The sequence below is a fragment of the Mustela nivalis genome (genome assembly GCF_964662115.1).
Source record: "Mustela nivalis genome assembly, chromosome: 12".
Lineage (NCBI taxonomy): Eukaryota > Metazoa > Chordata > Mammalia > Carnivora > Mustelidae > Mustela > Mustela nivalis.
In genome coordinates this window covers 40,419,636-40,433,671 of record NC_139031.1, presented here as the reverse complement: position 1 = coordinate 40,433,671, position 14,036 = coordinate 40,419,636, and the positions used below count along the sequence as shown (strand labels likewise).

Sequence of the window (14,036 nt, the reverse complement as noted above, 5' to 3'; positions counted from 1 at the left end):
CAAACCTCAGAAATCTTCTTGGCAATAGACACTTTTCCCCAAATTTGTGTTTATTGTATTGGTGTGACTTAATATTTAATCTTCTGTGTTATAGTAACTTGGAACCAAGATTGAATCATGATTGTTTTTATCTACTTGTTATTAGTTTGAAAAATTCTGTAATTTTTAGCAGATTGTTCCAAGTTATATTCCTTTTCAGCAGTTTTCCCTATCAGTGAGTGACTGTACTCATTCTCAGCTCTCTGTCATCCTCTGGGAACCTTCAATTGCTGAGCTGAGCCTTTAGAACTTTTATATTCCTGTGCTCGCTTCGGCAGCACATATATTATATTCCTTGAAAATAGGTGCCGATGGAATTGCTTTGTTTCTTTAGTTTTAGTAGCCCCACCCCACCCCCACCAGAATGTTCTTACCAGTGATTCATTTTTTAAAAATAAAGAACCTTGAAGTTCTTGACTCATGGCTTTATTTTGGCCACCTTAAGGAGGCTTTTCTAAAGCAATTCTCCCTCACCATAACACTAAGCTTTAACTAACTAATTAATTAATTAAAGATTTTATTTGTTTATTTGACAGACAGAGATCACAAGTAGGCAGAGAGGCAGGCAGAGAGAGAGGGAGGAGAAAGCAGGCTCCCCGCTGAGCAGAGAGCCCAATGTGGGGCTCCATCCCAGGACTCTGAGATCATGGCCTGAGCTTAAGGCAGAGTCTTTAACCCACTGAGCCACTCAGGTGCCCACTAAGCTTTTAAAATACATTTTATGGAGCACCTGAGTGGCTCAGTGGTTAAACATCTGCCTTTGGCACAGGTCATGATCCCAGGTCCTGGGAATGAGCCCCACACTGGGCTCCCTGCTCAGTGGAGAGCCTTCTTTTCCCGCTCCCTCTGCTGCTTCCCCTTCTTGTGCTCACTTCCTTTCTTGCCATCTCTGTCAAATAAATAAAAAAATCTTAAAAAAGATATATTTTATTATGGAATAAATACAGTCTCTTACAAGTGAATATACAGTCTCCCCTTTCAGAATTTCAAGATTGTTTCTGATGAGCTCATTTATTAGGTTTGTATATTTTATCATTGAGGATTACACTACAATAAATAATATTATAGTACCCTTGTTTGGCATGCCCTTCAGTTAAGTACTATGTTACAGTGTTTAAACTATAATGAAAAGTTTTGATCTAATGAAAAGTTAATGAAATTTTGCATATGCTCTCATTGTTACTCTTCCAATATTCTGAGAAATTTCCTTTGAAAAGACTTGGCTTAGTAGAACTGATGTATGTGTTTTGTTGTTTTTTATAGTTGAAAATGGTGAACATTGTGATTTTACAATTCTAAGAAATATGTTGATAAGGTAAGTTTGAACAATGATGAAAAGTGTTTTTCTTTCTGAAAATAAAGTTAGAATTAGATTTACTTTTTGACTTCTATAAATATAGCTACTTGAAATTGATACCTTCATTCTAGCACTAGGTAAACATTGCTTGGAGATGGCTTGAATTATTTTGCAAAGGTTTTTAATTGTCAGCAAAAATACAAAATAATGTGTGTTATTGCTACAGATGTTTGGGAAAATGGGTCTGTTTATTGTTAATAGTAAAAGAGAGAAGGAAAGGAAGAGGCTTTTGCTCTTTCATGTGAAAGATTTAGGAAAACTGTGGAAGGGAAGGCTAGATTTTGAGTCAAAAGCTAGACTTTGAATGTTAAAAGGTACACGGCCTGGGAGCTGGCGAGAGGGGCATTTTTGGTACTGGAACACAGTGACCAAAACTGATCTTCCTCCTAGGTGAGAAGACATTACTCCTAAACTGTACTTTGTGCAGCTGATGAAAGAGAAGGAAGCTTGTGAGATGTGAGACTAGGACATGAAGCTAAGCCTGATTAGAGGACTGGGACTTGAATTAAAAAAGAAACAGCAAAGAGAAAACCAGAGACATTAGTGGGCAAGAAACAGAAAGGGCATCAAAATGAACTTTAGTGTTTTCATGTTGAGATAAATTCCTTCCTCTTGCCATCTCATAGCCCTTTCCCCATTTCCCTCCACCCCCATCTTGCTTGCTTCTCCAGGCCCCCACCACATATTCCCTTCAATCTCCAGTTTCCCAATACACAGGAGTATCTTTATCTGTTTGGAAGTATTAACATGCCTATTGATATTTGGAAGTTATGGAACAGTAAGGTTATTCTTACAAGTGGCGGGGTGAATTTAAGTGAGTCAAACTGCTACCTCAAGAGGTACACTAAATATCAGAGTAAATGTTGAAATCAAAGAGATTGCCGTGTTATAAGTCTTTCTTAAAGAAGCTTATAACCAGGTATTTTTGGTAGGAAGTAGAGGATAGGCTTGATTCAGCAATTGGGGTTGCCAGGCCTCACTCAGTAAGAGAACGGATGCAGACGAAAGGGAGGTCATCTGTCTCAGCTTTGAGAATATAGCATCTCATTTTCTATTATGAACTGTTCCCTTTCTCTTCCATTCTTAAGATGTGACTTCAAAAGAACTCATAATTGCTTACAACAGTATATATGTTTTTAAATATTACTTGTCAGTGCATTCTCTCTCATACTGTTCTTTTCCTCAATTTTAAATCCCCCGCGCAGTTTGCCCAGTGCTTGACACAGTGGTATTCTATAACTTTGTCTTGCATATTTTTTAAATATGCTGCAACCAGTAATTACCTGCATAGCTAAAATACTGTAGAAGGGAAGGCTAGGTACTGAGTCAGAAGCGAGACTTTGAACATTTGAAGGTTTATAGCCTGGCAGTTTGTGAGTAGGACTCACTAGTATAAAAGGATTACAGAGCAAATGGACCATTCTTGCAGGAAGATTAAGCATAGGAAAACTGCAAGACAGTCGTGCATGTATGAAAATACAAAAAAATTCTGAAGTTGCATAATAGAAAACAGATATGTGCTATGAAATGAATACTTAGATGTATTAAAAGAATTCAGAGTAAGTCGTATATTTCATGGAGTGAGTCAGATAAAGGATTCATAGAAAAGATGTCAACATAGGATAAATACAGTCATTCAGTGATGATTGTGAGATTGGGAGTGGTCCTGTTTAATATTTTTATTAATGAGTAGGATGAAGACTTTGCTTTCAGCTCCTTAAGGTAGATGTTTAAATTATTTTACTTAATGAGAAATTTATTTGTTCAGTTTGCTGTAGCACATTTGTTTTTCTTTCCTAAAGCATAAATGTTCACTTACGCTAGGTGGTTTTGCTTTGCTTCTTCTCACAAGTTTTCATTTATAGTTCTTACATTTAAGTTTGTAAAACATTCTTGAAGAGTATTATAGTCTGTAAAGGAAAAGCTTGGGGCACCTAAGTGTCTCAGTTGGGCATCTGCCTTTGGCTCGGGTCATGATCCCAGGATCTTGGGAGTTAGCCCCACATTGGGCTCCCTGCTCTGGCGAGGGCTCCCTCTCCCTTTCCCATCTCCCACTTTCTGTCTCTCACTCTCTCACAGATAAATAAATAAAGCCTTAAATAAAATGAAAAGCTTAAGAATATTTTATCACTTTTTCTTGTAAGTTTGGATTGAGCCCCGCATTGGGCTCTCTGCTTGGCAGGGAGCCTGCTTTCCCCTCTCTCTGCCTACTTAAGATCTCTGTCAAATAAATAAATAAAATCTTAAAAAAAAAAAAAAAAAAGAGTGGAGGACTTAGTCAAATCTTAAAAAAATAAAGTGAAGCATGTAAATAAGTGGAAATAGAGCAAAAAAATCAGAAGTAGGTAATTATAAAGGGTATTTTAGTGAAAGGAAAAAAATCTTTCATTGTCTGAAATGTTAGATGGCATTAACAAAAGTTGCTTAAACAATGAGTAAGTCCACCTTATTTTTATTTCATGCCTTTTGTATTTCAGCTATTAAATGCTCCACCTCAGGTCCTTTAGTGATTCATTGTTGAGGTAATCTATATGTAAAATTACAAAATACTTAATTTATACTTACACAGTTATTTGTTTTTATTCTCTACTTAGAGAAGGTGGTAACAGTAATTTATTCCAGAAAATCAAATATTTATCTTACTTCAGCTTTAATACTTCATTACTGGTTAAGGACCCATTTTTTTTTTTTTAAGATTTTTTCTTTTTTAAATTTATTTATTTGACAGAGCATAAGTAGGCAGAGCATCAGGTAAAGGGAGAGGGAGAAGCACACTGAGCAGAGAGCCTGATGAGAGGCTCAATTCCAGGATCCTGGGATCATGACTTGAGCTGATAATGGCAGATGCTTAACCAACTGAACCATCCCGGTGCCCCTTAAGGTCCTATTATGTGCTATCTGTATCAAGAGTACAAGAAGTGATGGCAAAAATGCTTCTTATAAAAGGGAGCTTACAGTAAAACTTCAGAGGTTTTATGACCCTAACCCAAAAAATGGCTGACAACCAAGGAGAAAATTGTCACGGATTAGAGTGACTTGATTTCAAGGCTGGAAAGAGCTTTCAAAGTAGGAGCATTCTTAAGTTTGAAGATTCAGTGACAAATTAGCATGAGCTATTCAGTCTCAGCCAGTTGGATATGCTAGGAATAAGGAGCTGCCTGACTTGACTGAAGTGGAAAGGGATAGTGGCCATGGAGAAGATAAATTCATCAAGGAACAGAGCATAAATGAAAATGAGACTTGTTGGAAAACACAGACTTAAAGTACTCCATCGGATGAGTGAACTATCAGAGAACTGCTTGAAAATGTCTGTTAATAGGAGATAAATTAGAGTAATTGAAAATCACATTCTGTTCACAAAGGGAAAGTAATAGCAAATGTTATCTGGATATCAGAGAGAGTAAAAACACAGTACACCTCAGGGTGCCTGGGTGGCTCAGTCAGGTAAGTGTCCGTCTGACTCTATCTCAGCTCAGGTCTTAATCTCAGGGTCATGAGTTCAAGCCCTGTGCTGGGCTCCACATTGAGCTTGAAGCCTACTTTAAAACAAACAAGCAAACAAAAAGAAACAGTACACTTTTTTGTTTCCTGTAAGGGAGGTGGAGGATGGTGGAGGCAGGCATGGATGGTATGAGAAAAGGGAGAATCCGACAATACAGAGTACTGCCCCTCCAGGTGTGTCCTTTCCCTGATTTGGTAAAGGATATCCTAGAGCAGCTCAGAGTGTCTTTGGCTTCTAGAATCTTCAGGGAATGAGGAAATGTCTCATGTTTCTTGTTGTTTATTTCATGTATGTGTTGGTTTTATGTATGATAGAAATACATGAGTAAAATTCGTTTCACTGAACAGTTTGAAGAAACAGATTTACTCTAAATTATTTTCCTCAGTGTGAGTTCAACTTACGTGATCTAAAGTGTTCCTGTGTGTTACCTTAGTTAAAAACTCAAATAATAATAAAGACAACCAGTTTCTTACAGGTTTTAAGAGTTTCAGCAAGAGCGAATCTCCTTTCTCTAGTAAAATAAAATATATACTATATACTATAAATACTTTTCTGAGGAAATGCCATCCTTTAGTAACTGCTTTGAGAAGATTTAGAACTCTTAAACTCTCATTTGGAACCTAACAATCCATTGGTTTCAAGTTTAGCGTATTGTATCTTGCTCTGACTTGAGCATAAATAAAGATAGGAATTCTCTTCCTTAAGAATAGTCTTTTGCTTGTTTTAAGTCTAGAGTTTTTGTTTTGGTAAAGTTTTGAATTAAGTCAAAGCTTTTTTCATAGAAGCAAACTGTTCATATGTTATTTATTTATGACAGAACACACATGCAGGACTTGAAAGATGTCACTAATAATGTCCACTATGAGAACTACCGAAGCAGAAAACTGGCAGCTGTGACTTATAATGGAGTTGATAATAACAAGAATAAAGGACAGCTTACCAAGTAAGTATACATTATGTCCTCCAGAAAAGGTATCATTTATGTAGTAATCATATTGTTTCATCTTCATCAAATTCTTCTTGGCTACTCAATAGAAAATTGGGATAATATTCTTTATGCACAATAGCTGAAATTTATTATTGTTAAGCTTTGTTTTGGCAGTTTTATATTTTACTGTTTGTCACAGGAAGTGTTTTATTCCTTAGGTGAAAGAGCCATGAATTCTCTTCTGGTCATTTGCCATCATGTTTGTACACCACACATTTAATAGATCCCCAATTAGAAATCAAATGGCTCCTTTTGCAAATACATTTTTAAAGTTTTTATTTTATTTCCAATTAGCTAACATACAGTGTTATATTCATGTCAGATGTACAATACCAGTGATTCAACAATTGCATGCATCACCCGGTGTTATCATGAAAAGTGCATTCCTTAATCCCCATCACCTATTTCACCCAACTCCCCACTCATCTCCCCTCTGGTAACCATCAGTTTGTTCTCTGTAGTTTAGAGTTTGTTGCTTGGTTTGTCTCTCTCAGTCTCTCTTTTATTGTCTTTTTCCCTTTGCTCATTTGTTTTGTTTCTTAAATTCTGCATATGAGTGACATCATGAGGTATTTGTCTTTCTCTGACTGAATGACTTTGCTTAGCATTATACCCTCTAGCTCCATCTCTACTGTTGAAAATGGCAGAATTCCATTCTTTTTTATGACTGAATAATATACCCCTATATATTTTTTATCCATCATATGTATTACTATGGACATATATGGACATAGATGGACACTTGGGCTGCTTCAGTATCTTGGCTGTTGTAAATAATGCTGGTATAAATGTTGGGGTGCAAGTACACTTTTTTTTTTTTTTAAGGGAAGAGAATGGTTACAACCTAGATCTCTTAATCCATTTTACTTTTAAGATGAACATTCTATACTCTCTTTAAGGAGACTACAGAGCTTTTACCTTTTGTTATGTCTGTTTTGAATAAACCATTTTAGTAGCAGAGTTTTCAGTAACATTGTAACGAAACAAGGGACAGGACCAAACAAAAGCAATATTTAGGTGACTGTGGTCTTGGTTACCTTTTCCTTTCCTATTCTGTATTTCTAGGGAGTAAATTAGCTTGAGTTTAGATTTCTTCTCTTGGTTGTTAAGGTAAGGTGAGTGACTGACAAGTGTGTAGCTTTACCCTCCTAAGCTAGTATATATATATATATATATATATATATATATATCAAGCTATGGTGGTTTATGGTGGGGTAGGAAAATGAGATGTGTGAGGAGGGCTTGTGAGTAGGCCTGTATAATTCTTGGTAACAGTACCTGTGCTCTGTATTTCCTTTATTAGGAACTGTTAAAGATCATAAGTGTTATGCAGACCATTTTAACAATGTATGTACATTTGTAGACAGATGTTATCTACTATTAGAGGATAATCCTGAAGGATCATCTGTACAAATAATGAAGAGGGCAAGTTTTGTAAAGTAGCAGTATAGTACTGTGTTTTATAGTGGTCAGCATTCCTTATAATGGAAAAGAAGAGTGTTCCTTTTTTCTTTTTCAGTTATGTCTCCACAATGGCTCAGATTCCAGAAGAAAGCAAACAAAGCATTAACAGTGACTGGCAGTCACAAACAGTTCTCTTTTAAAACTGATCTTAGATCTAATTCTATGTTTATTTCCTTCTATATTTTTCTAATGATATTGGAGTCATAGACTTTGAATTAGATTTCTTCTCATACTGTTACTTAACTTTTAATTTCTCCATATGTTATTAACATGCTTATATTTGAGGAACTTTACTCATCAATTCCTAAGTTTTCTGGTTTCAATGATCTGCAAGAGATTCTGATTTAGTAGATGTGGGATGGACCTGAGAGCTTGCATTTTTAATAAGCACCCTGTATGGTTTTGATACAGGTGATTCGTCAGTGTATGCTTTGCAAAATGCTTACTTTTACAAATTTATTACTGCTGTTTTAAAAACTTATTTGGTAAATATTTCAACAATGTTTTTATATTTAAAATACAAGATTCTATTTGAAGTAAGATCAGTGCATGAGTAAAGGACTTTTATCTCTTTTTAGCAAAATTTCTATCAGGCAGCTTTATTTAGCACAAAAACAAAAGGATCCATCATAGTAAATATTGTTCATAATTTCCTAATCCATTTTAAATGCATTTCACTAGACTTTTTAACTATTTAAAAGAAAAACATGAGTGGTTAAAGCCACCAGTAATTTTTATATGTGAAAAGGAAATGTATACTGTCAGTTACTATTATTCATTAAATGTGTGCAGTTAATGTTTGATTTTTTCCTTCTACACATTTTTTCATGTCCTACAAATAATTATTTGTTTCCATATTTCAAATATAAGGCTTTTAAAATAGTGCTATTGAGGCATTTCTGCTATTAGATTCAGAGAAAAATAGTAAACCATACAATGTTGTTAAAAATTCTTTTGAATAAATAGAATTCCAGTGTGGTTTACTTGAGTTAAACTATCTAACCCAGGTAGAAATGTAAAAAATAGAATACTATTGGAAATGTGTTTCTTAATGAGATGAATCATGTTCAGACTTTGTCTATGAAAATGATGAAAATGTTTATACTGCTAAAAAGCAAATTGCTCTAGGAGTTAGTATATTATTTTGTGTTAATAGTAAGTAGAAAAGTATCTTTAAAGATTGAACCAAATGGAGAATGGCATGATTAGAATAGATATTGATATGATATTACATTAGCTTTTTACTACTTTATTGAATAATTTGCTGAATCTGGAAGAAGTCACTTGGAAGTTTTATCTATTGGTTGTATCTTATATTATCTTGAAAATGTTAGCAATTTCAGAAAGCATTTCAGCTGTGTGCTATAAGCTAAGGATCCCTCCCTGAGTAACTGAAAAGAATGGCGATTATTTAAATATGTGATAAAAGTAAATGTGAGTTTAGGCTTCTTAGTGATATTCTAGTTGTATTGCTCTCAAGGGACTCTTCCCTCCATAGCAATGTGTCCTTTGATAATACTGACAGGGAGAGGTTGAGGTTGTTGGGGGGTTTGGAATGGAAGAGGTAGGGTCATTAAACAAAAATTGCCACTTGTCCAACCACCTCCCTCTACTATGAATCTGAACTCAGAACATCCCTGCATGGACCCAAATACTGCATTTCTAATATCACAGGTAGCCCTTAATAGAAGCATGTTTAATATTGGGAGATACAGACACACTGTGGGATTATATTATAGTACTTTGATTAATCACTGAAGCAGATTACTCTCCTGTCACCTGGAGGTTTTCACACCTCCAGATACACCTGGCACAGTGCATCTCAGATAAGAGCTGGTTAGGAGGGAGTAGGTCTTCCTTCTATAAAGTGAGAAATGGGCTATCTGTAACCTGGAAATTTTCGGGCAGATCACTTTAGGCAAGACTTTGTATGGAAGTTGAGGATCTGGACATTGAGTCTCTTAAAATTGCATGGTCTTAAGTAACTCTTGGAATACTTGATAAATAGAGACCTCAGTTTGAAGACCACAGACCTAGACAATCTCTGGTCCTTAAAAAAAGAAAGGTGGTTATTTTATCACTTTGTGAGGTCTCTAAATAGCATCTGCAGGCAATTTGAGGAAGAAATAAAATTGATCATAAAGCCATTTATCTACTGATTGCTAGTGGACCTGTTTTTTAAATTGCCCTCATCTAATATTTATACATATACAAATCCATTAAAAATTTAGTTTTATTAATCTTTGTATGGCAGTTTATACTCTACAAACTGTTAATCACAATTAAGCGCTAGGTAGTAAACTAGGTCAATGAATCTTTTTATCTTTTTTAAAGATTTTATTTATTTATTAGAGAGACTGAGAGAACGAATGGCAGGGGAAAAGGGAGAAGCAGACTCCCTGCAGAGCAGGGAGCCTGATGCAGGAGTTGATCCCAGCACTCTGAGATCATGGCCTGAGCTGAAGGCAGACACTTAACCAACTGAGCCACCCAGTCACTCCATCAATGAATCTTACATTTAATTTTCTGAGGCAGTTTTGGATGGACTGTAGAATAAACTGAATAGTGGGTAAAGATATTTGGTTTGTATATCTGAAAATGTGCCTTTCTGTTAGGTTAGTGGTCCTAGAATGATTTTATTGTAGAAGGACACTAAAACAAGATTTAGACATCACATTGTACATCTTAAATTTATACAATATTATATGTCAGTTATATCTCAGTAAGGCTGGAAAGAAACCAAGGCGTAGATTTGGTAAAAATCTGGAAAGTAGCTGAGCATATCTCATCAAATACTAATTTGCCTCAAGGCCAAATCTGGAAGATGGCATTTTTCTAGCAGCTATTCAGGTATTGTCTGTATCTGGCAAAGAAAATATCAAGTCACCAATTTAAATACTTGTTAAATCTTCAGGGAGTGTATATCTTGTTCATCCCTGACTAGAGAGTATGGAGGGTGGTAGGCAATTGAAAGTGAAGAAAGGGAGGTGAAGTTCCAGATCAAAGAAGATTCAACAAGGGGTTGTAAAGGAAAAGGAAGAAGAATTAGCAATATCCAGATGGTAGAGATCTCTTAAAGGAAGGTGACCCTCCAATAAGGAGAAGGTTAACCTACTATTATTTATTTATTTATTTATTTATTTATTTATTTAGTGTTGGTTTTGATAAACGTGCTTCTTCAAGTTCTTCCTTCCTTGGTCTTCTTTTGTATTTTTTTACTTAAAATCACATTTGATTGACGACTCTTTTATGAACTGCTGTCTATCATTGGCACCAGTTATGACAGTTGGTATCTTGTTCCAAGTTGGGCATACCCTTTCCCATATGTTTTCTGTTTTGTATAGTTTTCTCCATCTGTAAGCTTGGGGAAACTTTTGTGGATAACAGATTCCTAGAAATGACTGAAAATACAGGTTTCCAAAAGCTGATTCTCTGCACTCTTTTGGTACAATACAGTTTTCATTGAAAGAGAAATAAAGACAATTTTCTGAAATTTTCCGAAGTTTTTTCAAAAAATTATATTTATTCAGTTGTATCTTTTACTGTTTGTTAAAATGTCCTTTCATGAAAATATAATGAGTATTGTTTTATGTTTGGCTCTAATGCTTTCACTTGGCAAAATGAAGTGTTGGTATTTTTTCCCAAAATTTTGGAAATTTTTATTGCTTTTTGAAATCTAAGTGAAATTCCTTTGAAAATTTTTGTATGAAAGTTGCTACATGTCTGTGTACATAGTGGCCTTACTAACCATTGGAGAAAAAATATGTGAATGTGTTTGTTCTTCAGGAAAGACCACACATAATCTAAGTGAAATGTGGTTGTCTTCTGTTATACTCAAAATGTGGGTTGTATAACACAACCGCTGTTAGAACCTTTCTAGGTCAGCCTTGTGTGGTCCTTGTTATGATTTTGCTATTTGTCACATGAAAGGGTGAGTCATCTGGTGAGTTTCAGGAACTATAACCCTTTAAAGTGATCCCGAAGGAGTTAAGTTAAATCTTTGTGGATTTAGGCGAGATATGCAGGTTATGTTATACCTTTTTGTTTCTTTTTATTCTTACCTGGCCTTTTCATTTCTTTGGCAGAGTTGCTTTAAATTTCTTAGAGAAGTTTAAGTTTATAAGCTTTAGCCTATCTATGTGTGTAAAGAAGTTTCCATTAAAAAGCAGTTAGGCTATAGTATTAAATGCTTTTTGCAGCTGTCTAGTAAAAAGTTTTATTTGGAAAAAAATGTTTAATGTGATGAAAAAAATGACCCATCTTTGTGTTTTCCACATTATAAGCATAAATTTGTATTCCAGTTTTTTAAATAACACTTTAATAAAGATGACTAGAAATGAGGGGCTAATTTAAAAATTAAAGGGATTTGAAAGATGTTTACTAGTGAGAGGCTTTAAAAAATCCATTTAGGCATATATATATGACTATCTTTTTTAAATACTGGAATATCATTTCGTTTGGTCAGGAGTCAAATATTTTGGCAAGGCTGAACAACTTAAAGTATCTCGATATGAAATTCTGCAAAATTTTTTTTGAAAGTACACATATTTAAATAGGTCTAGAAATCTGAGCAGGCTGTCAGAAGATAATTGCACAGCATTTTATTTTCATAATGATTTGGTATAGTAATTACTAATAGAATTTTGGGAAAGAAATTAATTAGCTTTAATGAATTTTGCCATAAACTTAATATTTTAGGGCACAGACCTTAATTACTCAATTGTGAAATCTCTGAATTTGCCTTTAATTGTTTCTTTTAGTGTGGTTTACTGTAAGTGTTCTAAGTCTCTCTTTTTTGTTTTCTTAGATATGACACAGTTGAAGGCATGTAAGTCTTTGTTTCCCAAAGACTTAGGCAGGTTTATGATGTAGAGATTTTTAATATTTAAATTTTGACTTTAAAAGCAAATTTTAAAACATAGCCTATTGTCTGGAGTCTTCTATTTTCTTGGAGTTCTTTAAATAAAAATCAAGATGACAGTGTTTACTTTGGATTAGTTGGTACCCTTTTCATGTGCAAATTATATGATAAATTCTTTATATTTAAATGATTTGCCTTCTCCTTCCAAGGATAAAATTAAATAAATATTTTATAGAGTATTATAAATAAGAATATAAAATTTTAAGATCACTCTGAAATTCTCTTTTATTTAATATATTTACAGTTTCGAGCTGTGTTTTCAAATTGCAACAATATTATTGGATAATCTCTCTTGCTTAAACTACTCAATTAACACTGTCAACTGAAAAAATAGTTATTAGATTATTTCTTTTCTAGAGTTTAAAATGTTTTGAGGGGTGGGAGAAGTGAGGTTTATAAAAGACTCAAAGTCTAACAAAAGCTTTGGACCTTCTCACCAGAAAAATGCTTGCATGGACACACAGATTGGGTATGTCATTTCAGGGGATTCATTCAGAGTTCTGCCAAAGAGATCAGCAGCCCCTATATTAAAAACATCTGCCATGAAGATGAGAACTATGTTATCAGGAAGGCCCCGAACTTTTAATAAAATAATGATATTTATATTTAAAAGTTTATTTTAGTTGACCTCACTTTTTGAATGTAGGTTTTTAAGTTAATAGTTGGTTTAGTTTCATTTTCAGAACCTCTGATTAATTGCTTAATTGTTAAAATATACTGCAGGTTTGTAAGTTTACTTTTGGTGAAGAAATATCCTTTAGTTAACATTTTATTCAAATTTACACTAATTGCAAAAACAGATCTTGATCACAGCATACTTCATGTCTTTGTCCTCCCTTTTTGCTAAGAAAAATCAGTAGCCAATGTTCTGTCCTGTTGCTCTTATTTAATATATCCCATCTGGCTCTCTAGTCCTCCTCCTTGATACAGAAGAAGAGTGCTGTAAAAATACTTAGCTACAATAAAGAAAAAAAGAATACTCAGCCTCATTAGGAGAGAGGTCTACCATAATCAAAGTATGTCACCTCAGGATTAAAGTGACTAACCTTAGAAGTTATAGGTGAAATCCAAGGCCTGATTTTGTTTTTGTTTGTAAGCCATGATTTAACTTTACTGAGATAAAATTCACCAATTTAAAATGTGCAATTCAGTGCTCCCATCAGTGGTCAAAGCCTGTTGATGTGAAGGCAAAATAAACATGTTTATCAACAAAGTCAGAAGAAGGCATGTCTCTTTTAAGTTGTCTTATGTGTTGAATCGTTTTCAAAGATCCTCAGGGAGCACAGGTTTCTTTCCTCCGTGGGACCATAGTGAGTTACTGATATTTTGGCATTTATTTTTGTCTCTTTAAGTATACTAGCCTTAAGATAATACTCGTTTGCAATATTTTCCAACATGAAAATTTTGATCAAAATTGTGTAGAGATTTCAGGGCACCTGGGTGTCTCTGTTGTTAAGTGTCTGCCTTCAGCTGAGGTCATGATCCCCAGGTCCTGGGATGGAGCCCCACATTGGGCTCCCTACTAAGCGGGAAGCCTGCTTCTCCCTCTCCCACTCCCCCTGCTTTTGTTCCCTCTCTTGCTGTGTCTCTCTCTGTCAAATAAATAAAATTTAAAAAAAAAAAAAAAAATTGTGCAGAGATTTGAGCCTGTGGACTTTAATGTCAGTAGAGTGAAATACTTCATTTAACTATGTTTATGTCTGTTTTCCGGCATTTCAGAAATAATTATCATATTTATTTGCTTCTGATTCTCTCTCTTATATAT

General features: G+C 34.6%; 1 protein-coding gene across 3 annotated transcripts in view; it reads left to right on the top strand.

The window, feature by feature from the left end:
- SEPTIN7 (septin 7) overlaps nt 1-14,036 on the top strand; it is a gene marked incomplete at its 5' end in the record, with an annotated part of 108,872 nt that overhangs the window by 86,487 nt on the left and 8,349 nt on the right. For all 3 annotated transcript variants that reach the window (XM_082693173.1, XM_082693175.1, XM_082693174.1), the window contains 2 exons: nt 1,303-1,354; nt 5,716-5,841. In XM_082693173.1, the coding sequence (XP_082549299.1) occupies nt 1,303-1,354; nt 5,716-5,841 (178 nt within the window). The remainder of the gene's footprint in view (nt 1-1,302; nt 1,355-5,715; nt 5,842-14,036) is intronic.